General features: G+C 39.5%; 1 protein-coding gene across 5 annotated transcripts in view; it reads left to right on the forward strand.

Moving 5' to 3' along the window:
- The window catches only part of plce1 (phospholipase C, epsilon 1), a 119,481-nt gene that overhangs the window by 17,871 nt on the left and 78,353 nt on the right, over positions 1-23,257 (forward strand). For all 5 annotated transcript variants that reach the window (XM_015346361.2, XM_015346364.2, XM_015346365.2 and 2 more), the window contains exon 2: positions 1,053-2,636. In XM_015346361.2, the coding sequence (XP_015201847.2) occupies positions 1,401-2,636 (1,236 nt within the window). In that variant the 5' untranslated portion in view covers positions 1,053-1,400. The remainder of the gene's footprint in view (positions 1-1,052; positions 2,637-23,257) is intronic.

A 23,257-nucleotide genomic window follows, 5' to 3' on the forward strand; every position in this document is an offset into this window, starting at 1 on the left:
TGGAGATTTATTTTCTTCTAGTAAAAAATATAATTTTGTGTAGTGAGGGTATGAAATGGATTGCTTGTGCAATTTAAGATGGAAGCATGTACCTTATAGCCTTGATGGAATTGAATTGCTGGAGGAAATAGTATTTATTAAAACAGGACACAGAGTCATGTATAGAGAGTTTTTTTTGTCAATATACCGCAGGAAAGCTGGCTAAACCAGTTTGGTCCAGTTACAGCCGTAAACATGTTTCTTCAGTTGTTCTGAAGTCCCACAGAACGTGCAGTTCAGAACTGGAACACAGGGCTGAGCATGTGGGAAGCCTGCACATAACTCATCCCTTGTCAAGGCTGTCTGTCGGAGCAACACAGCTTTAAGTGATCGGAATAATTTGTTCTCCATTAGTATTATTATTGCTTGTATCATAATAATGTTGTTTTTTATAGGTTTAGGAATACCAAAATATTTGCATAATATTAAGCCAAATGGATATTTGACTTGCCAGATGCTGTAAATAGTACTTGTTGAAACAGGCTTTTTTGCATATTTTATAGTGGTAATTGAGCTGAAAGGAGGATAATACAGTAGGTGTATTGGCAGTGCAGGACATGAACATAAATTAGGAATAGTGATAAAAGTCAAGAAGGTGGTTTGTTAGTATTTGGAAGTAGCTATAAGAATTCACCCCAGTATTAGCGGCCTTTAGAATGTTAGTATTTTGTGTGCATTTTGTTGTACTAAAACTGTCATTGATATTAGTTGCTCACTGTTAGACGGAAGTATACATTGCAAGCAAGATTTTTGTGCTTCACATGCAAGAAATAGCAGCACGTTGTTTAGAACTGATCATGCTTGACAATGATGTTATGAGTTTTGACTGCGTAACCTAACTAATTGTGTGCAAGTCTAGACTCTGTGTTTTTGAACAGCTGTTTCACATATTTGTATTAATCTTAAGATCTGCAATACCTTACTCTTACTAGTCACTCTGATTGGAAAAAAGTTGCTCACATAATCAAATAAGGGTTTGTTGCTGAACTAACTTGGTGTTTCATTTTGTTCAGCGAGCGGCTCCCTTGTGCCAGAGGGCTCCCAGAGGAAGGCGCTGCAGAAGGAGTGAAGTGGGCTGAGCTGGGCCTGCGGTGACGCTGTGTTCCTCTGTGCGCGAGAGGAACAATTTGCCTGTCATATCAGAAAACATAACATTGATATGCAAACTCTACACTCAGCAGCCGTTTACTCAGGAAATTCTTCCATCTCAGAAGATAGGTTTTCCTTGCCTGGGTTTCACAGCTGGAACAGTTTTATTGCTTGTTAGCAGCACATGTGCTGCAAGCATGCAGGGTCTGCAGGCTGTTTAAAGTCGCTGCTTGGTCTGAAAGGTGATTTCCAACAAGGCAGTCTTTCCCTAGATGGTCTGTGACATGAAGGTGAGTGAGGAGACCCAGAGGACTATATCTGCCCTGCATGTCGCCATGACCTCTGAAGACGCTGGTGTCTCTGTGCTCGGTGCCTTGGGTCAAGTGAGAATGGCATCTGCCTTGTCAGCTGGGACCACAAATAACTTGAGCACGGCAGACAGGAGTTTCTTTCAGAACCACACAGGCGACTTGGCTGGAGGTCTCCCTTACTGCAGCTCGGCAGTGGCCGGCGCCCCCTCCCTGTGCCCTGAGCCCATGGCCACTGTTCCGCCACACCCTGCCAGGGCAGAGGCAGCCCGCGACCGCAGCGCACGCAAGTTTTTGGACACAGAATCTGTGGCGTCGGATTCCGCCGGACACGTTGACAGGCTGGACCACTGCAGCTGCACGCAGAGGGATAGCACAAGCAGATTCGATTGCAACCAGCTGTGTCAGACATGTGATCCCGAGGAAGCTCGCAGAGCTTGCCAGGAGCTGGCCTCTCCTAGCGAAGAGTCCAGCAGCTTGCCTCAGCAAAACGAGCTGCAGTTGGAAGTGAAGGGCTTCTCTTTTGATGCTTCTTTGTTCGCGGGGGGTTTCCCAGAGGTGAGCTGCTTAGTAGGAAACACTTGCCACCTGGATTCAGGTGTCAGGCATGAAGTTGTGTCCTGTCAGTTCGGGACAAGAGGAACCAGCCCACCGCGGTTCTCGGACTGGGCTCCGGGCATGAGGAGCGCCTGTGGAGGTAGCCCACCATGGGTGGTGAAGCCCTGCCTGAACGTGACGTGTGACCTCTGGGTTGAGGATAGGCACTCTAGCTTGGAAAGGCGCCACAGGAAGAACAAACCCAAGTGCCCCGCTGACGGCCCCTGTGGCAGCCCACCTCCGGTGGGAACGGGCCTGAAGCAGACCGGCAGCCCCCAGAGCAATGGGCACGATGGCGCAGCAGAGTGGCCAGCGGGCGAGTTCGTCCGCAACAAGAAGGAACGCTCCACTCTTCTAGTCAGGAGGTATTACAAAAACAACAAGGAGGTGAAGAAATCAGTGTATACTGGCACGAGAGCCATCGTCAGGACTTTGCCCTCAGGACACATAGGAGAAAAAGTATGGGCGGCGGTTTCCAGAAAGAGGTATCATGTATGTAAAACACTGAGCAGGTCTTGGACTGAACGCACTGCTGAGCTGGAGGTGTTCAATTCTCGGCCTCACAGGATCCTCTACTGCCTGCTTTGGGCCAACAGCGGTGAGGTAAGATCATTTATTTTTCACACAACAAGCCAATAAAGGTTTATGTATTACTGTATGTGATATAGAAGCGGTGATGTCTGTTATAGGCAGCCTAATTATTAAAAAGGGTTAATCCTGTAAAGATGTGCTTTTCAGCTAAATGAGATAAATCTATCTCTGACCTGTACTGTTGTACTACAGGTACACTGTGTTAACCATTCAACATACAGTTGTATTGGAACATATTATTTTCTAACTGCTCCTTGTGATTTTAGTGAAAAATGTTCTAGGCTGAGAAGCACATAGAGGATGGGAAAGGAAGTAGTTATTCAAGTTGCTGATCTCTCTCACAAACACAAACTTTGCCCTAGTTTATTATTTAGAGTATCCGCTTGCAGTATGGCTTCTTTCACACACATCTCTGAGCTTCTGTTTGGAGTAATCAGGAAAAACTTTTAAAAAATGTCTCAAGCCTTCTATCCTGTGTTACAGGATGCTAAGTTGACTTGCTTTATTTTCTGTTACTAGCACCATAATACATACACGTGTAAGCCCATGCCCCTTTTACTGAATGGTTGTTATATTGGATGTTTTATTCATACTGCAGGTCAGATTTTCAGAAAGAATTGTTTGTTTTTGTTTTGTCATGCTAGAGAGCACCAAGTCCAGTTTCACGTGTAATACCTCAACAGTGTACTACTACAGAGGAGATATGATTAAGAAATGCAAAAGGAGAAGATTATCAGCAGGAGTTGAAAACCTCAGTACGGAATGTGTACAACTTTAAAACTATGCTTTTCTTTCGCTGGCTGTGTTCTCTTGTGGGGAAAGATGTGGCTAATCCACTTGGTTCTGTTCCATTGATAACTGTATGTGCAATTTAGAAAATGGGCATTAAAACTATCAAATGAGGATAGATTCCACTGGAAAACATCTTGTAACCATTTGCAAATGACATGAGTAATAGACTAGTTTCATCCTACGTAGTGTAGCCATATATCTGGAAAAAAGGTTACTTATTCTGACATAACCAAGCCTACAATTAATCATTTCAAGGATTTCCAGTTTTCATTTTAACACTGAGATTTTTGTTCTCCCAAACCCTTCATATTACAAGTCTACTCAAGTTGAGCTTAAAACACCACATGAAGTGAGGTGTCATAAAGAAATATTTGCCATTTCACTGTGTAAACAAAAAAGGGACAGGACAGTTCAGTCTGAACTGTTCTTTAATTACAATAATAAAACTATAAATGAATTCTGGAATGCAAACTGGATTGATTGAATGCAAACTTGATCAATCAATCTGGGTTGAGAACCTGCTTTTCTAAGGTTTTCAAACAATACACAATTTAAAGCGCCACAGTTGTTCCCAGGTGTTGCAAAATCAGGTTATTAAATAACGGATCCAAGTGGAGTGATTTTTTTCATCTTGGACACTTTATGCATCACTGACCTGTGTGTTTTCTGTTTTCTTTATTCCTTCAATGCAAGACAGAATGAAAAGAGAATGTACTTCGTAGGTTGATCACCACTAAATGGCTCACTGCAATGTGTAGCCTAACTCTACAATACCCCAGATGATTTGACAGTGTCAAATGATTTGTATTGCCTGATAAACAAAGAGACAAACAGTGTAATGCTAGAGTTTCTGTTGAAAGACAGTAGATGTCCAAATTATAACCAAATCTGATTAAATGCCGCTTTTGACATTCTCAAGGGGGGATGGGGTTAAGCTTTGAGAGGGTTACAGAATTAAAAGCTTATTTAGGATATCAGATGCCAAAATGCTGCCTAGGCTAGTACTGTATTTTGGGATAACAAACTTGCCATGTAGAAAGTTTAATACATCTTTGAAACATTGTTGTTTTGTCTCATTTTAAACAGTAGCTTTGGAGCTGAACAGATCTCATATGACAGTGGCAGTGCTGAGTCTATTTGCCAGTCTGTTAGAATAAGGTAATTGGGCACAACTAGAGGCATTGAATGCCTTGTTGTCCTTCTATATTGTGTGAATTGGAAGGAATTTCTGTAACTAATAGTAAGGTAGTCAGATACTTGAAAGTGAACATCTGGTTTTGTGCTACAGGAGGACACATTATTGTAGAATTTTGGAGTGCAAGGGGTATAATTGAAAGGGTATGTCATGCATTCAGTGTGGGGGTTCGGACTGCATGCTTTATATATGGTCTCACACAGAAAACTCCTTATAGTCACCTCCGACTGGAGAGAGAACACTCTTACGTAATCTTAATTTTATCCAGCTCAGTTTCCTTTTGAAAACACACAGTATTAAGATGAGCTATTTCTGCATGTCCACGAAGGACAAGGCCGTTCCAAGGGCAGATCGTGTGGGAGTACCTTTCCATGCTATTGTTGTGTCTTTCTCCAGGTTTTATACCTGCATCAGGAATCATTTTCACAATAAGTTTGAATGTATATCAGGCTGCAAGATGGGGCCTCTCGGAATTGACAAGATCTGGGTTATGGGATATGTTGCGAAAACCTTTATGCAGTGTTAAGTGTGCCTCCCCTTGTTAGAAACTGGAAAAAGCAAACTGCACATTCCAAAATCAAAATGAAAGACTAACATGTAGCCATTAAATTAATGTTTTATGAATAGCATTTAGTTTGAATTAGCATTTTTATTAATTATTATATGTGTAATTTTTTGTGTTCTTTCAGTGGAGCAGTAGAAATGTTATGATTATTCCCCTAGAAATAATGGAGTAGCTGGAAAAGATTTATACTTCACGTGGGTATAAAGCTGAGGCAGCAGATTCTGCAGATTATGGATTAATTTGTAGGGCACAAGAATGGATGTCTATTCAGAAATCCTCAGAGGCATTGACAAAGTCAACCCAGAGCAACCAATGTAATGTGAACCAGAGCATGCAAGAAACTACTGGGAAGTGTGTTTAGCCCTAAGATCAGGAGGCATATTTGTATGCAAAGGAACTGTAGGACAAACTACTCAGCCATGTTGTAGAAGCTCACACTTCAGGCTTCTTTGAAGAAGTGGATGAGATCCTTGCATCAATTAGCTACTAGGGATAAAAAAAGAGGCACAAACATGTCCTCATCTTATTTGTGACCTTTCTGATATTATTATGTTCAAAATGCAAGTTGGGATATTCACTTTCTATTGTTCTGAAATTGTATAAGCATTGACACTGCAGGAATGGGTTTTCAACTAATAAACAGAAAGTATTAAAAGTATTATTACCTCTTGCTAGTTATAGTACATGTGGGGCTTCCCAGAAAAGATTATGACTTAAAAGTTGTGAAGTGTCTTTAATGTCAGATGAAGATATGATGCTGGATAGAATGCAGTCTGAAAGGATGTTATTATAAAGTGAATGTGTAAAATGGTTCTAGAATTAATTATTCCAGACTGACAGTTCTCAATTGCAATACCTGTAGCAGCACTGAGACAGTAATCTGTAGACAGCACTGAGATTTGTGGTGTGAAATGCTTAGGAACATAATGAATTTGAGCCTATAAGAAAGGAGTTATTCATTGCTTGATGGGCACCTTAGGAGGAGTATTAAGGTTTCTGTTCAGACAAATCATAGCTTGCTGCTGTAGATGAATTATGGGTGAGAAACTTGAGGAATTGTTTAGGTGACCTCCAGGAAACCCTGCTCTGAAATATAATTAACCAAAGCAGACAGCACACGCTGCTTGCCAGGACTTTTTGACAGAATAAACCTCTGTTACTAGCTAGTCGTATCGCTTGGTGCAATTGCAACAAATGCTGTTTTTTTTTTTTTGCTCTTGTGGTATAGAAATGTGGCCTGTATCAACTTTAAGCTCATTTCTTGAGCAATAATAAGACCATTGAAAAGATTAATAATCAGAACTCCTGTCAGAATAAAATCTTTAGTGTTCCTGTTCTGTTACCACAGAAACCAAACACATGCTATAGAAGGGTACTGTAAGTCTTTTGTGTGTTTTTTTAATAGGATGTGTTTTTTTTGCTAAACTGTAGTCATTAAAGGTGATTTTTTATCCATGCTGTTCATCTTGATTTTCTAATAGGAATTCCAAATTCTCCAATGTATAGTTTTTATTTCCTCGGCTAGAGTGTTATGCCAAAACAAACACTGCTCTGCACTGGGAGAGCAAGGGAATAAACCACCATCACAGAACAGGTCTTAGCAGTAAAACTCTGTATTAACTTCTATCACTCTTGCTGCAGTAGGAAACTCCAGTTTACATTTTACTGGGGGTACTTTTGACTTGCTTATCAACAAGCGTGTTAACATTAATGAGTGCAGGATGAATAGAGGTTGGTTCTATAGAACTAATTTTGTGAGTCTGATCTGGGTGTGTAGCATGAAGGGTGGAAACACGGTGATTCCTTTGAGCCTGAAAAAATCAGAATTAAACAAGCTGCCAAATCCTGTTGGGATTTGAGACTGGTTCTGATCAGAACTGGCACAGGGGACCTCTTAAGGAAAACCAGGTTGCTGCTGTAAGTGGTGGATCAGTAGGCAACATTACCTACTGGTCAGTCAACCTGTAGGCACTGGTTGTTGAAGAAGGTTGGGCCTGATCATTACCAGGATGGGATAACCCTGAGAAAAACCCAGGTGGTGTGGTGGTGGGCCTGTAGGGGGCTCTCTTCCTTCTGGTCAAGAATTTCCAAACCAAGCCTCAGTATGGTGACGGGGGAAATTGTGCTGTGGGAGGTACTGCTGTCCTTTGGATGAGGTGTTGAACTGATTATGTTGTCTTTACAGATCCCATGGTATACCTTTTCCTGGCTTCACTTTCCCTTTGGTTTGACAATCTGGTCATTACTGTATGTGATTCATCTTGATCCAGCTGGTGGAGTACTTTCTATCTTCTCTACCGCATCTGCTTGGTAGTGGGGCTGCTGGTGCAGAACACCCGTCTCAGCTTTGCCCACACATTTAATAGAAACCTGATTGTACATCTCATTTGTCATGAACATGTGACATAATCTCTTAATGAAAACTATTATTTAAGTTTAGTTAATAGTTAAAAACTATTATTTCAGTTTTTCAGTATTATTAGTTGAGGCTGGTTTACTGTATGTGTTGATTATCCTTAATGTTTGCAATTAAATAACCTAATTTAGTTCACAATGGAACTTGATAAGTATTAAAAAATCAAAGTGTTGCATTTATTCTTGCTTGGACTAATTTGAAAGAAAAAGAAACTTTGTGGTAATTACTAATTAAGCAGGCTGTATTGTCACTCTTTCATGACAGTGACCTAATTCACATTAATTACCATATTAATAGGGCAACATTGTTAGTTGGTGAAGATGACCAGCCTTCAGATGACAGCTGCTCAGGAAGAAGCTTTTATCAATGTATGTTTTCAATTTTAATGTCTAATTAGTTCTCCCCCAGAAATGTCAGATGGATACCTGCCTTTATGGTAGGTCTTTCAGAAACCAACATAAATACAGACATTTGTCTCAAAAGAGTCCTAATTAGCCCACTCCGCTGCCTTTAATTACCTCTCCAGGAGCTCATTCGTTACTCTGTCTTATGTTTCACAAAGTTTACATCATTTCCTGTGTTTCCAGTGAACAGGAGGGAGGTTTGTGTCGACCCCAGGTTCTTCTGGCCCTTTCTATAGTAGTCAATATAATGGATGGTACCTGCCGTAGTAAAAACAAATCGCCTAAACACCTGAGTTCCATGAACTTGCTAGCCTCTCTGTGGCAGTGCTTTAGTAGTGCAACTGGACGAACAAGACACTGCAGAAAAAAATTAAATGTCTTAAGACGTGCATTGTAACATGATTACAAGGATCCAGCGGTGGAATGAGAGGAAATGTGAACTTGAGGTGACCTTGTCATCTCGGAGCGTATACTGGGAAAGCTGAAAGGACATTTCTGGCCAACATTCAGTTATTATTTTCTAAAAGAAGCTGAATTCTTGCAAGGGTCGCTGAAAAACGAACTGGATCCTTTGGGGTTTGCTGGAGAGGTACTGCAGATAGTGCAACTTGCGACAATGTTGGGAGCAAAGGATGACTCAGACTCGTCAGGCGTGCCAAGGGAAATAACTAAAGAGTTAGAACAGACTAGAGTACAAAAGATAATGAGAAGTAAGAAAGAAAAACAGATTAAAACAAAGACTTATGTATTGAATGTCTAGATGCTGCGTGGATATGGATTTCCCCACCTATTGCAAATGCCTTAAAAAAATTATTGTGGTTTTGCCTCTTTAATTGAATACCTGAAAAAAGATTGGCTGTAACACTTATAGAACAAGGGTAATTTCAAACAAAATAAAACTGAGGAAGACTGAGCAAAAATAATAGAATTAATACTGTAGCTAGGCCATTAATCATCATCTTCTTTCTGTGTGGAATTAAGTGCTGATTAATTTATTATGAAAATTACCGCAGTTAGTTTTTGTTGCTCTTTTAGTCTAGTTGCAATATACCACTTGTGTGGTAAAATATGAGCCAAAGATCACCACTGAGGTAGTTCGGCTGTAATTGCTGAATTAATCTGAAATTTAAGATGAGGTCTGCACGAATCATACACATCGATTCACACAAAATAAGCTTTTTGCTTTAGGGTAGCTCTAAAGACGAAAATGTGGCCAGAGTGGATGTCACAAGGTCTCATCTTTAGGAGAAAGTGTAAGACCGTGGTGATGGACAAAACAACAGAAAGTGCAAGTTAAAAGCAGTGCAGATAACTCAACAGAGAGAATGTTTGCTGTTGCCATGGTGCAGAATGGAGTGACATTCTTGAGCCTGAATGAGAAGCCTGGATCAGCTTGTGCCTATTGTATTCACTCTTCCTCCTCCGTTGCAGGTTAATTCAAGGAGTAAAAATCAGGAATGCACTTGAGAGAAGTTTTTTTTTTTGTTTTATGGAATATTTACTCATTTGTAATGAAGAATTATTAAGGGAACACTTGAAAATGAAGTCATGCATAGCAGTTTGAATACCATGAAACTGGGGGAAACATTTATAGAAGCTTTTGTAGTAGTGTGCAGTTTTCTGCTTAGGCCAAGGGATTCATCTGTACAGAGCTTACTTTCATTAACAGGTGGTTGACCCTTACGTAGCTAACAGTATTTCCCCCATCGGTGGAAATATTATTGCACTGTACTGTAGCCAGGATCATTAATATCTTCAGAAGTGAATTGTACATTGACAGAGGTGTCAATTATATATTCCTATTTGCATAAGTGTATTTATGTCCTTGCTTACAGTACATACACCTCTAGAAGCCTAGATGAAGGAGTTTACTCTGCGTCCATGTGAGACTGATGGCAAACTAATTTGTCTTCACCACCTGCATTATGCCAAATGAATATCTCTGAAGATCTTGTTCATGACCACTTGCTGTTGGTTACTGTATCTTTGCTGTCCGCTCAGCAGAGAGCATCCAAATCATCACAAACTACCTACTTGCACTTAGAAACTTGGACTTTCTGTCTGCCTGAAGAAGACTGAATTCATGTACCAGCCTTCCCTTGAAATGCCTTATTTGCAAATTTGAAATCTAATGTGTGTGTGAGGAAGTATGGTTCTGTGTTTCTAAGGCTGTCTGGACTCTATCTTCCAGGTTTCTTTTGTTTTGTCTTCTTGGTGCACAAGGAAGAGAGTTAACAAGCCATAACCTGACCATGACTTCAGCTCTGTTCCATTTTACAGAAAAAAATTGCCGTCAGTACAATGACTTTCAAACTTCCAAAGGATGTTTGTGTAAAGGTTTACAGGGTTATTGCCTTATTTTGCCATTTGGCAAGTTGTTTTAGTCTTGAGAGACATCATATTGGCTCTCTTTTCAGTTAATAAAACTACGTGCTTTGGCATAGATAAAGAACAGGCAAAATGTGCTGCAGTATAGATCATCTCTTATGAGTTATGATCATTGAGGAGAGTACCACAAAGACATTTTCTGCCCCCTCAATCCCGATATTTGGCTAATGATCATAAACAGATTTTTAATTACTTCAAATCATGAATTATATCAAACAAGGTCTGATCATCTGAGAACACAGAAGGAAAGATGAGAAAAGAATTTTATACTGGTGTAGTGGAAAAGCCAGCTTGTTGGCTGACGAAAATGGAAAACCATAATTAAGCTCACAGCTGTCAAAAGGAATTCTCTGAAGTCTTCTCCATATTGCTTCACCATGGGGACCTGGCATTCAGTCGTGCTCAGACTCAGTCACTGTACATATTTCTACACTGATGGGCTGAAATGTTACTGTGATTTTTTGTAACAGCAGCACTGACCAGTAGTTTATGTTTTAGAGGACGGTCACTGGACCTGCCCAGTGTATCAAGTTTCAGTCCCTACTTGACTGTGGTGACCGTGCTGGACTGTGGGTCATTATTCAGTTCAGGAGAAAGGGTTGCTATGAAACACTCTGTAGTCTAAACACAAACCAGATATCTCAAGATGTATTCCCTGGATTATTTGGTTCTCAGACCCATTTGTTGTGTGTGAACACATTTAACTACCTAGGGTTGGAAAGCGGTCTGTTTCTGAATGCAAGGTGTCAGTGAGCTATGACAGATCCAAGGCTTACTAGCTGTCGAGAACGCATGCTTATGAGAGTGTATGCATAGTTTATGTCCTGTACTTCTGTTCTGTATATATGTAAGGTGTATATATCTACGAGTCTTCTTATATGTGGTTAATTATTTTTTACTCTAAAAGAATATAAATCTCTGGTTATTACTGGGCGGGTTTAAAACCCTTGGAGTCCATAGTCACAGAATAAATATTCTTAATGGAAAATAAAGCAATCTGCTCAAGAGTTCTAGTTTTTATTTTTCATCTTATTTTGGTGGTAATCAGAACTTGGGCAAGTAGTTTTAATAAAGACTAAACTAAATTATGCTGCAAATTTGGAAGGTGTACCTAACCAGAAAGCTGCTGATATCAGAAACTTTGAGAAACTCCGTCTTCATCTTCTGCCAAAGTAATTAAATTTTAATAAACTCGATGGTGAGGTGTAGTGCTGCTTCTCTGAATAATTCACTGCCTGTTTTGTCTTAACTGAGGTTTTGATAGATACTGTACTCATTGTTTTCCCCCAGCAGTAGCTGTAATTCAATCAGGTTTTTAAAGTTTTATAGGAACCAAACTTTCTGTGCAGCTGCCTCTTTTTCAGCGAGTGTTTCAGCAGCGCTCAAAGTAGAAAACAAATGGCCCTTGAAAATGACCCAGAGATCATTGTTTTCCAGGTAAGCTACCTGTCTTTCGGGTGAATTTACTTTGTGACACAGAAAGGTAATCCGTTAAGTACAACATCAGGGCCAGGACAGAGGAGGATGGGGGAGAAGAGCTGGAACAGCCAACAGAAAAGCAGGTGGGATTATAATGTGGGATTGCTTAGGAACACATGCTTGCTTGAGGACCTTGAAGAGAGAGTAAATATCAGTATTAAGAACTTGCCTGTTTAGTGTACACCAGGTATATAAGTACAGTTTTTGTAAGGAACGACCATTAATATGGCTAACAAGAAATATTTCTGAAAACCAGAATTTGCTGTACAATTAACCGTAGTGGTTATCAAAATAGTACTTCGTTCACATGCTGGTGCCAGTTGTATCAATGTTTTTACCTTCCGTGGGTGAAAGGCCTTTATTGTACAGAGCTACAAAGTCCAGACTTCAGAATTAGCAGTAGCTTAGCAATAATAAGAACATGAAAAGGTTAAAAATGAGAACAGACCATTCAGCCTACTTGGCTTTTTTGGTAGTTAGTAGTTAATTGATCCAAGGTTCTCATCCAGCCTTTAAAAAAATTGGGCTATTGTAAAGAATTGCTTCCAGGTCTCGAATTAAACACATTTCCGCATAATTTCCACTTGCGCACTCCGATTTGCATTTCACTGTTCATGTTTATTCACTAATATTCTTTAACATTTAAATTGCCACCCATGGGGATGAATAAAGTATTTTGAATTGAATTAAATTGAATTGTTGTTTTTTTCTTGTCCAAATCGTTTACTTTGAGAACCTGACAACTTTTGCTATCCTTGTTTTGTAGTTTCCAATATTCTCGATGGGATTCTCGATGCTTCACTGCCCAAATCTTCAGTCATTCAATGGCTGTTCCTGTACATCTTCATAAGGGTTCCCCACACAAAATAGCTACATAGATTCCTACACAGTATGCAGAATTCATCTGCCAAGACCAGCTGTGACCAATGTCCTATAAATCTATTTGAAATTGCTCGATTCCCAGAGCTCTCAAGTGTCTGTTGATGTGGGCAAAGTAAACCAAGCTCCTAGCTTTCCTGTTCCGGTGATGACAACCTCACACTTGTTAGGGCAGGTTTACAAGTGTGACAAGACAGACAAAATGATCAGTCCATTGCTAAACACCCTGTATATACCATGGTAAATGTATAATGATCTGCTTATGAACTTGTGAAAGACAGCTCATACAGTACAAAGAAAACCTGTATTCAGTTAACACCATTTTTCACAAAAAGGGTTTTCATATGATAACTTGCTATGTGCAGATCTTGGCTAATCAAAATGAATGTCTCGGTCAGTAGGTCTGATGGCAGGTGGCTGGACAGTCTCTCACTCTTCCAAAAGAATTGTGCCATCAGCTAGGAATGTGCATATTAAGCTGGTTCTTCCCAGATGGGTAGTATGCAAAGAGTGCGGGATAAATGCAGTCTGTTTAAGCAGATGTTTGTGCTCATAGAAAAAAGACATGGTATTCCTAAATCTATGTTCCATTTCAGAAAGTGATCTGTTTTTTTCTGAACTGCGCAGAATCTGAATACCTTTCTGAAATGGGCACTATACTGGGGATATTGCTCTTCATGTGGCTCAGAATTAATAATTCAAGAAAGCACATTCATGTGGCATTGGTTCACATGCTATAAAATGGCCAATATAGAGTTAAAAAATAACTCAGTTGTTTATTATAGTTTTAGAAAACTCTGCCATTACTGTGACTGTTGTGTGCTGTGAAAAAAAAATGGTTTTAGAGTGTCCCTAAGTGCCTTAACCGGTCAGTGACTCTATAGTCACAGGTTTGAGCTGACTGAGCAGGATTCCCAAGAAGGTGGGGTGGGATTAGTCAGCTCTCAGTGATGCAGGTGCTGAACCTGACCTCCCTTACAGGGCTGAGCTGCTGGGGAGCCATTGAAGGAGCAGTGACTTGAAAGTGGCAGGTCAGAGGAACGTGCCTACACTTCTTCCCTCGCCTGGCTTCCTCGTTCTGTGTGTGGACACGGGGTTCGTGGCTGAGAAACTCTTGGTGATTCAGAATTGGAATTGTTTAGGAAAAAATATTAACAGGTGATAAATCATAGAAACAAAGCAAAAAAATGTTTTTCCGAACAACTCCAATTTCGAGCTAACATGCAAAGCTGGCTTTAGTATTAGTAGGCTATTTGGGATATTTTATTTAATGGACACCTCTGTATACATTTAGATTTCTGCATTCCTGTGTTTGTGTTACTATTGTTCACCAGAAACTGGGATGTATTCATGAAATATTGAGGCTCTGAAAGGGAAACTTTGCTCACTTTAAGCATGAAACTAGGATTCACCTACTTATAATGTGTTTCTGTATATACACGTGCTGTAAGAAGAGCATTAACATTACTAAAATTATTAAAGTGACTGCTCATCATGTAATTTAGAAGTGAGATTTAAGGAGTAAAGAAGATTCATTTCTATGGGGGAATAAGGATATTCCAGCAGATATTTCTTTGGAGATTGATAATGATAACTGCCTGCGTTTGTCTAGCATTAAGCGTTACAAAATATCCCGAAGTAAATAGCTTTTCAAGAATTCAACTAAGCTGTCATGTCATGAAACTTGAATTCCAAGGGTATGACATCCTGTCTATGGTTTAGTCCTGCCTTATGCTTCCAGGAAATGTTTTAGGATGCCATGACTTGTAATAGGAATAAGCAACTTTTTGATCATCTGTGAATTGATGAGCAAAGCAAGTATTAACACATTTCTTCTCTTAAATGTGTAGGAGTGGGTCATATTAGGGTATTTCTAAGCATACCTATTGTGCACCAATGTTGAAGAAAGACTACACTCCGTCTTCCATTCTGAAGTGGATTTATCTGTTTTAAATGTTACTCAATACATTTTTCGTGTTTGCTAATAGGACTTCCATAAAAAAAGGTAGCACAGTTGTTCACATTTTATTACTCTTGGATGCCACCTAGTGAAATTGCTGTTTATCCAAAAAAAACTTTCAGTATCGGCAAGTAGTTTAACATACTTTAAATGTAACACCGGTAAGAAGGACTTCACTGTAATTTACTGAGTGTAGCGTTTAAAATAGTTCAGAATCATATGGTAGAATTGATGACCCTCCTTCATTTAATCATGTACAGTAGCTCCTTCATTTAGAAGAGTAGATATTATACATTTTTACTGTATGGCATCTTTTCCATTCCGAGTTACAACTTAGTAACAGTAGTGTTACACAAAATGTTGTATAAAAGTGCAAAAGTTTTCATATTGTGAAATAAGCAGTTTAACAAATTTAAAATATAGGTTTGTACAGTATATATAAACCCAATGCAGTAGATTGCACAGTTAATGAGAAACCTAGTGCTACATGCATTATATCCAAAAATGCTGTATTAAATATTTCCAAATATGCCCTCTTTTCCCGGGGAATCAAGGTGAAATTGTTTTAGACCCTGGTGTCCTGTAAAGGCTGTAGTCTGCCAGGTTAGGCTCCTGCTCACCTTGACCCTGAAAGAGCAGTGGGAGAAATAGGGTGAATGAAACAGATGGATCAATGGCTGTTAAAGCCTAAAACAGGCTAAAACATCATCCTTTCACTAAGGATTCTGTGAGTCTGGAACTGACTTTCAGAACATGCTTAAAGCTGATTCCATGGGTTCCTATGGGAAAGGGATATATTTCTTAGAATGTTAAAACTCCTATTTCCCAAGCACACAAGATGGACAAAACGGCCCCATCCAGTCTGTTACTTCTTTCATGTCCTTATGCTTCTAATTACATTACTGTCCTCTGTCTTGAGCATGGCACTGAATTGCCTCCAGGTGGCAGTGTTGAATGGAGCTGTGAAGCTCTCCGCGGGAAATCAACTCGAGTCAAAGGCAGTTCGTTTTCTGTCCTAGTATCCAGAAATACTTGAATAAATGAGCCTGAAACACCCGGACTTTGTCCAAATTCCTGTCTCAAACTGACCAATTTAAATTGTATTTGAATTTTAGTCTAAAAGAACAGCATCAATTTTATTGACTGATTGTTTTTTGTATTGGATGATGCTTTGGGGGAAAAAATGCCCCGAAGCTCTCATTGTTCCTGTGCTTGTGTTGTTGAGAGGCAGCAGGTGCATCTGGGGAATTTTGACAGCATGTCATGTGGTGACACAGTGTGTTTGTGGGGCTGGGTCAGTGACGCCCGGCTGTAACTGGAGCTGTGCTCTGCCGTGCTATTCAAGGAATCAGCACTGAGAGATTATTGTGACCTGGACCTGTTCGCTGATGTAGCGACAGCTTTGTGAGACTAGACGTCTGCACAGGTGCCTCTGCCCCTGTCCAGTTGATAAAATCTTTGAACAAGCAATGTATCAAAATACAAACCAGATCTACTCATCACTGTATTATCTTATATCAATTATTTGCACCAGTAATAAAGTAATACCAATTTGATAGCACCAAATGCAGTTTCTGAGTAAGTATGAAAAAAATACACAGTGTATCATATCAGTAGTGTTGAAAATTACACAGCATTTTAGATGTGTGAAAACATTCAAAAGTGTATCTGAGTCGTGACTGCTGGGATGATAGAATTTCAAAGGGCAACGGGAAAGAACAATTGAAAATAGCTAATCACCTAGTCTGCATGTGTTTGGGAGGTAGGAGGGATGCACAAGAATGGGGAGAGCAAGTAGATGCCACTCGGACAGATGTTTAAGGCCTGAATCAAACGCAGGACCCTGGAGCAGCAATAATGCTGACAGTGCTCTGCTAAACTCGTTGGCACAGAACACTCTGCCCTCTACTTGAGACCTTCAGTTAGTCTAATCCAAGCACTGGAAAATTGTTCTGGCTTCCAAATATCAATACTGTCTCTATGGCAGCCGCTGTACAATTATTAGCCCAGAAACTATAAATATTAATGAAATGTGTACCAGTCTTAAAAACAAAAAATAATTAGGGAGCTGGCTCGACACATTTCACACTCAGGCTCTTAGTAATTCTTCTAAACTAGTGGGATTTCCAGCTGTTTCCAGGAAAACCTGCCTATTCAGAGACATTACGTTTTAGTAGTACTACCACTGATACTCCTGATCTTATATCTTTTTATTTTCTGTTTTTTATTAAAGAGTTTCAATTGACAGTTCTGGAAAATTCATTGGTAAAAATTTTCTTGACTATTTGTTTTCTAAAACGACGGATGGTCGTTTTGAGGGTGTCTGTATGGTTACCTGTTGTGTACGGGTGCTGATTTTGCAGTTTATCAGATACGGAAATGCAGTTTTTTGCACAGTGATTGTTTCTATTTAGCCAAGCAACGTCAGCCCTTAAACTGCTGATGGTTTGGCCTGTCCAATGAAATGAAATGTCCACGCTTTGTGCTGCAGTATTGGGTCTCAGGTGACCTTGCAGGCTGAATTTGGCTTAGGAAATAAGCTCTGCTTCAGTTGATTGCTCACACCAAATGAAGAGAAACTGTCCATGGGACTAGCATGGACTCAGGCATTATAGACCCCAACACTACAGTTGTTCATAGAGTTGACACGTAGTAAAGATGCTACTTACTGGAATTTCTTTCACTAGATCCTTTTATATTACTCTAATCTTTCTTTGATAAAGCCTTCAAGGCTTTGTTTGATAATAGTTTTAAGAGAGACATAAGGCACATGAAAATCTTCAGTCTTCAGTGCCTGAAGAGTTTTACAAGACCTGCACCGGCAGTCATGACCTCTGGCCTAACTTGAGTACGTGGTCTTGGATCACTTACAGCATACTATACTTAAGCGTTTGGTACAATCTCTTCTGCTGAAGAAGAATAAAATATGCTGCTGATGTGGCTGTTCCATTTTTCACAATACATTAAGCATGCTTGTTTTATCTGCTGTTCTTTTAAGAGGTTCCCATAGCAACCGGCGTAGAAGTTTTGCTGATGAGTAGCCACCACTCACTTTCCAGAATGAAAAATTGCAATTGCAGCTTTGTCACTGCCATAATGAGGTTATTGAATGCAGAATCAGCCCTGGCGATGCAGGCTGATTGGCCTGCAGGCTCATTGGCTTCACAAAATAAGAAGGGGGATAGATAGCAGACAGAAGGGCCTGTCAAGTTTATGTGCCAAGTGATTAGATAAGCTAATTAGCCATCTAATCAAGTTTGCATGGAACAGCTGTCATTTGTGGCCCTCTTCTCAGTGGGGAAACAGTACATTTTACATGTAAGTGGCATCATCAGTAATCAGTAAGTTCTGTTCTTAGTTCTCGAGTGTTCCCATCTTATGCGGTGCCTGACACTTATTTCATTTTTGTGTAAAACTAGCCATGTGATATTATTTAGACAATGAGTGATGAAAGCCAATTAAGGCCTTCCTGTGCTCATGCCTTTGAGTTTAGAATATGGTACCCTGTGACTCTAAAATGTGTCCGTAATCTGATTTGAAGACATGCAGTATATGGCATAGGTTGAATGGATAGTACAGTTTTTTTAATATGCCCTTTGTGGTCCACCATTTACCTCTACCTGACACTTCTGTTGACACACTGATGCAAAGGCAAAATTGATCATTGAAACCAGGAGACACCAGACCTTCCACAGTAGCTGAGTTTGACAGCCCAGATCCAAGCACGTCTTGTTAAACATCCATCCCAGAAACTTCAAGAGTAAAAAAATATCTCCCCATAAAGCCAACTCAACTTTATTCAAGATGATAAAGTTTACTCAAATATACACTTTATAAAGAAAAATATTTCACTAGAATACATTTAATGTCAGGCCAAAAGCTCATGAATATTTATGACTTACCCTCAAATTTATATTTTATTCCTACTCAATGTGTAAAATTTTCTATTATCAAAATATTGATAAAGTGTATCCTTTTCTTGGGAGGTATATTCTTTTAACCCTGTGTTTTACTTGCAGAACACATTTGATTTATTAAATGATACTAAAACAGGAAATTGTTACTGAGTTCTAAGATCTATTAAGAACTGCCATAAATGGTTGGATGTTTTATACTGGTCAATGTGTTAACATGGCTTTTTGATTAAAATACCTTCTTCTCTCATACAGTATGTGCCATTTAAAAGAATTAAAAAAAAACTTCATTGTGATTTTTTTTTTCTTTTAGAAAAGATATAAATGAAATCAAGCAAAACATGAAATTGTAAACAGGTCTAGGTATGCATTACATCATTGAATGTGTTGATGAGATTAACGTTGTCATGCGTAGAATGTTCATTTGTCCAGCACTGTCTCCTCCTTAATGAGTTCCAGGTTTTCCCGGGTGTCTACATTGAGGCTTGTTGCTCTCAGTTTCTGTGATTAAATGCTGTCTGTAGGATTCCAGTATTACACTTCCCTTAATATTTTTTCCCATGGCCTCTCTTCAGCTTCACGAAGCTAATAAACTAAATTAACACCCACCACCATTCAAATTTCCCTCCCCTGCCCTCTCTTCCCTAGAACACACACAGCACAAACTTCTTAAGTCTTGTTGTAAGAGCCAAACAGCCTCTCAGTTATTTGAAGGAGAGATGGCTCTAAGGAGAAGTAAAACAGCCTCATGTGAAATTCAGCAAGGGATTATGATCTGGCACAGAGTTCAGTTCCCTGCAGCCTGTTAGGCAGAGTCTCAGCAGGGGGAGACTGAGGGGAGACCAGCATCTTGCTGAGTAGGACACAGCCAGGAACCTTGCCACAGGGGTGTTTCAAGGAAATAAGCGGGATATAAAGACTTTGGCCGAATACAGGTAGGGTAAAACAGATTTATCTTTAAGATTAATTTCAAGATGCAAATGCACAACTCAAACACAACCCTTATTACTTATCGCCATAGCTGCTTTGCGAACTGTGAACAGTGAGCTGTTCTCTTTTTCTGATAATCTCTGGGATTTATGTTTGTGAATTGGCAAAGACATTTGTTTGTTTTTTTCGCAGTGTAAATTGACCATTTGTTCAGCTAGCAAATTGTACTTAAGTTTTGTGTCTCTGTACCAGGTACAGAAATGATGCTCCAGTACTTTGTTTGATGGCACACGTATTTTGTGTTATTTGTGTTATTAGGATTCCTTAAAGTGTGTCTTTTTCAGGACATGACAAATGTATGTAAAAAGAGTGGTACTGTGGGATTTGTTCCCTAGCAGATTTGAAGCTGGAGTCTCTGTGGGAATAAACCCAGATCTGATTCCCAGATGTTTGCTTCAATTTTGATGTTCATTTTCTTAGTAATAAGTCTATAAGATTGTGTTCACATAGCAGCAGTGCCCAGTAGTTCCTTTTCTTCCAGATGCTTACAAAGATAAACATGAATTAAGAAGATAAGCAATGTTTACTTAGAAAAGTGTACATATTATTCATATAAAGAGATTCGCATGAGAAACCAATACAAAGTTCATGTTCTCTGTACAGAAAAGTAAATTCATTGCTCTTGGCACTACATTATTAAATATCAAAATCACTTCTGTAAGAGACTAGGACTGCCTTGTAGAACTTGTCATCACAGTAGAAAAGATGAATCACATTCCAGGAAACAAATCACCTACTTTTCCCGTGTCAGTAGTGAACATTACTGCTGTACACAGTGAAACACAGAGAACACAGTGAAAAGGATTGCTTTAATTTGTTGTAAGTTATTTTCTATTTTTTATTTTACATACATTAACTGCAAGATAACTTTTCATTGTCAGGGAAAAAGATAGATTTTTATATTCTGTAAATAAAATCAAGAGAACAATAAGGTTAGGAATGCAAGGTAATTGCATCAGACCAGATTCCTACATACTCTGTAATCTGTTGCCTAAGCAATAACATTTATTTATTTATCATCATAAAATGCACATTGGCAACAATCCAACGTGCACTGAAATTTGATGATAAAATATTCTTTTAGAAATTAAAGTTAAAGAAAAATCTGGTAGTATGTATGCGTGAGAGTGTAATAAAAATGTTGCAGTTCTACAATCTCTTAAGTATCATCTTATTTCACTCCCTCACCCCCAAATTCATAGTTTCTGTAACACATCATAAATGTCGTTTTTTTTGTGTAAGCTGAGGTCTGTAAGATTTCATTTTGATCGTTTTACTTTCTAGACTGTTGGTAATTATTACTTAAAACTTTACATATATTTTTATGTTACCAGAAATAGCAGCTCTAACAGCCTGTTTTCTGGTTTGAGACATAAAAGCACAGAGTTTTTATAAACTATACTGCAGTTTGATAAAGACTGTGGCACTGTGGCTAAGGATCTGTGCCTGTGGTTGCTGGTTCAAATCCCACAGCTGGCAGAGGAATCCTACTCTGTTGGACCCTTAACCCCAACTGCTCCAGGGGTGCTGTACAGTGGCTGACCCTGGGCTCTGACCCAAAGCTTCTCTCCCTGTCTGTGTGTCTGTGTCTCATGGAGAGCAAGCTGGGGTATGCGAAAAGACAATTCCTAATGCAAGAAATTGTATATGGCTAATAAAGTGATCTTATCTTATCTCTTTAAGACACTGAAGGTCAGTATTAAACAGTTTGAAGTAAATTGGTTTAGTCTGTTGGACTTAAATGTTGAGTAACATTTCCTGTTGATATTAATCTGATATTGTTCTGTAATATTCTAAATTCTCTAACTCTAGCTCTCCCTGGTTCTGCAAAATAGAAAACAAAAACATTATACACAGAAACTTTCAGCTCTCTTCAGTTGCGCTATATTTTCTCTTTTGAAACTGGAGATTCAATATCAAGACCTTCCACATGCAATTAGATTTGCCTGAAGAAACAAGATAAACCCAAAATAAATTCTGATATTTCATGAAAATTAAAATTGTCCAGCATCACTCAAAAATGAGGAATAATAAATTAAAATAAGGCGGTGAGCAAAGATCAAGGACCTTTAGCCTAGTGGTAGAGCTTAAGGTAAAGACACTGAGAAAAGGTCTCCACACTTCTGCTGCAGGCTAAAGGAGAACCTCCTCCTCGTTGTCCACAAAGCCCAGACGAATGACAACACTCCTTGGTGTGATGGTATTGTCATCTGTTCTGTATAGGCGCTGTCAGAAATTCCTGCTGGATTCTCCCCTACTCCTCTGAGTGGTGACAACATCACAGAGTTCGCAGGGTGCTCTGTAACCTACTGTCCTGCTTGTGTTTGCCATTTGCCATTTTTGTTCTGCTTGTTTTTGCCATCAAGATTGCTTGTCAGAAAATGGTTATGATAGAGTTTGCTAGATCCAGCTACTTGTGTCACATTATTGAAAATAACCATAACAACCCTAGACATCTCTAACATCAGCAGACTACTAATGCCAAACTGCCCCACCACATGACCTGCCTCATCGCAACTTTGCAACTCATTTTTAGATGTCTTTAGCCCCAAGAACGACGACATCCAGCATCACATTCTCTCCATAACGCATGCCACTTCCTCTCCTCTTCCCTGCTTGCTTAACTTTACCGGTTTCCTACTCCAACTTCTCTCCCTTTGACTTTTTCAATAAACTGGTTTCACTATTAGATCCCATTCCCACTACTTTCTTTCAATCTTTACTAATCGTTTTACTTCTCTCTGCCCCATTGTCCTCAATATAATAAATGAATCCTTGAGCACTGATGTTGTAGCAGCGGTCCTCATAACTGCTGCCTTAACTCCCGTGCCCGCGCCAAAAATGCCAAACATGGCTCTTGACAATCTAAACAATTTTTGTCCCATCTCCAGCTAAGCCTTTCTTGTACAAATTCTGGAATGTGCTGTTACAATTCAGTTAAATAACCACCTCATTGCAAATAACCTTTTCAAACCCCTCCAACGTGGCTTCTGACAACTTCACAGCACGGAAACTGCCTGGTCAAAGATACTAACAAACTTCTGGTTCTGGTTCTCTTTCAGTTCTCATTCTTCTAGATCTCAGTGTTGCTTTTGACTCTGTTGACCATGACATCTTACTTTCTCGTCTTGAGACTGTTTGGAGTTTCTGACACTGCTCTCAAATGGTTCGAGTCTTACCTCACTGATCGCTGTCACTTTGTATCTCTTGGCGGATTTAGGCTTGAAATTGGACTTCGTAAGTCTGGTGTACCTCAGGGCTCGATGCTAGGCCCCTTACTTTTCAGCATTTACATGTTTCCACTTGGTCAACTTTTAAGATCGCATGGCCTCAACTATCACTTCTATGCTGACAATACTCTGATCTACATCCATACCAAACCTGTCACTGATGTGGCTGTCTCTATTCTCTCTATTTGTCTCTCTGACATAAAAACGTGGATGACTCAAAATTTCCTTCATATTAACTGTGACAAGACTGAACTCATGCTTATTGGCACCCCACATCAACTTTGATGAGCCAGTGCTGTAACCCTATCTGTGGATAGAACTGTACTTGAGCTTCTGTCTAAATTGTAAAACTTCTGGGCGATATTTGATTCAGGCTTGACATTCAACCCACGTATGCTAAATATTGTCAAAACATCATTCC

The sequence above is a fragment of the Lepisosteus oculatus genome, chromosome 4, assembly GCF_040954835.1.
Source record: "Lepisosteus oculatus isolate fLepOcu1 chromosome 4, fLepOcu1.hap2, whole genome shotgun sequence".
Taxonomy (NCBI): domain Eukaryota; kingdom Metazoa; phylum Chordata; class Actinopteri; order Semionotiformes; family Lepisosteidae; genus Lepisosteus; species Lepisosteus oculatus.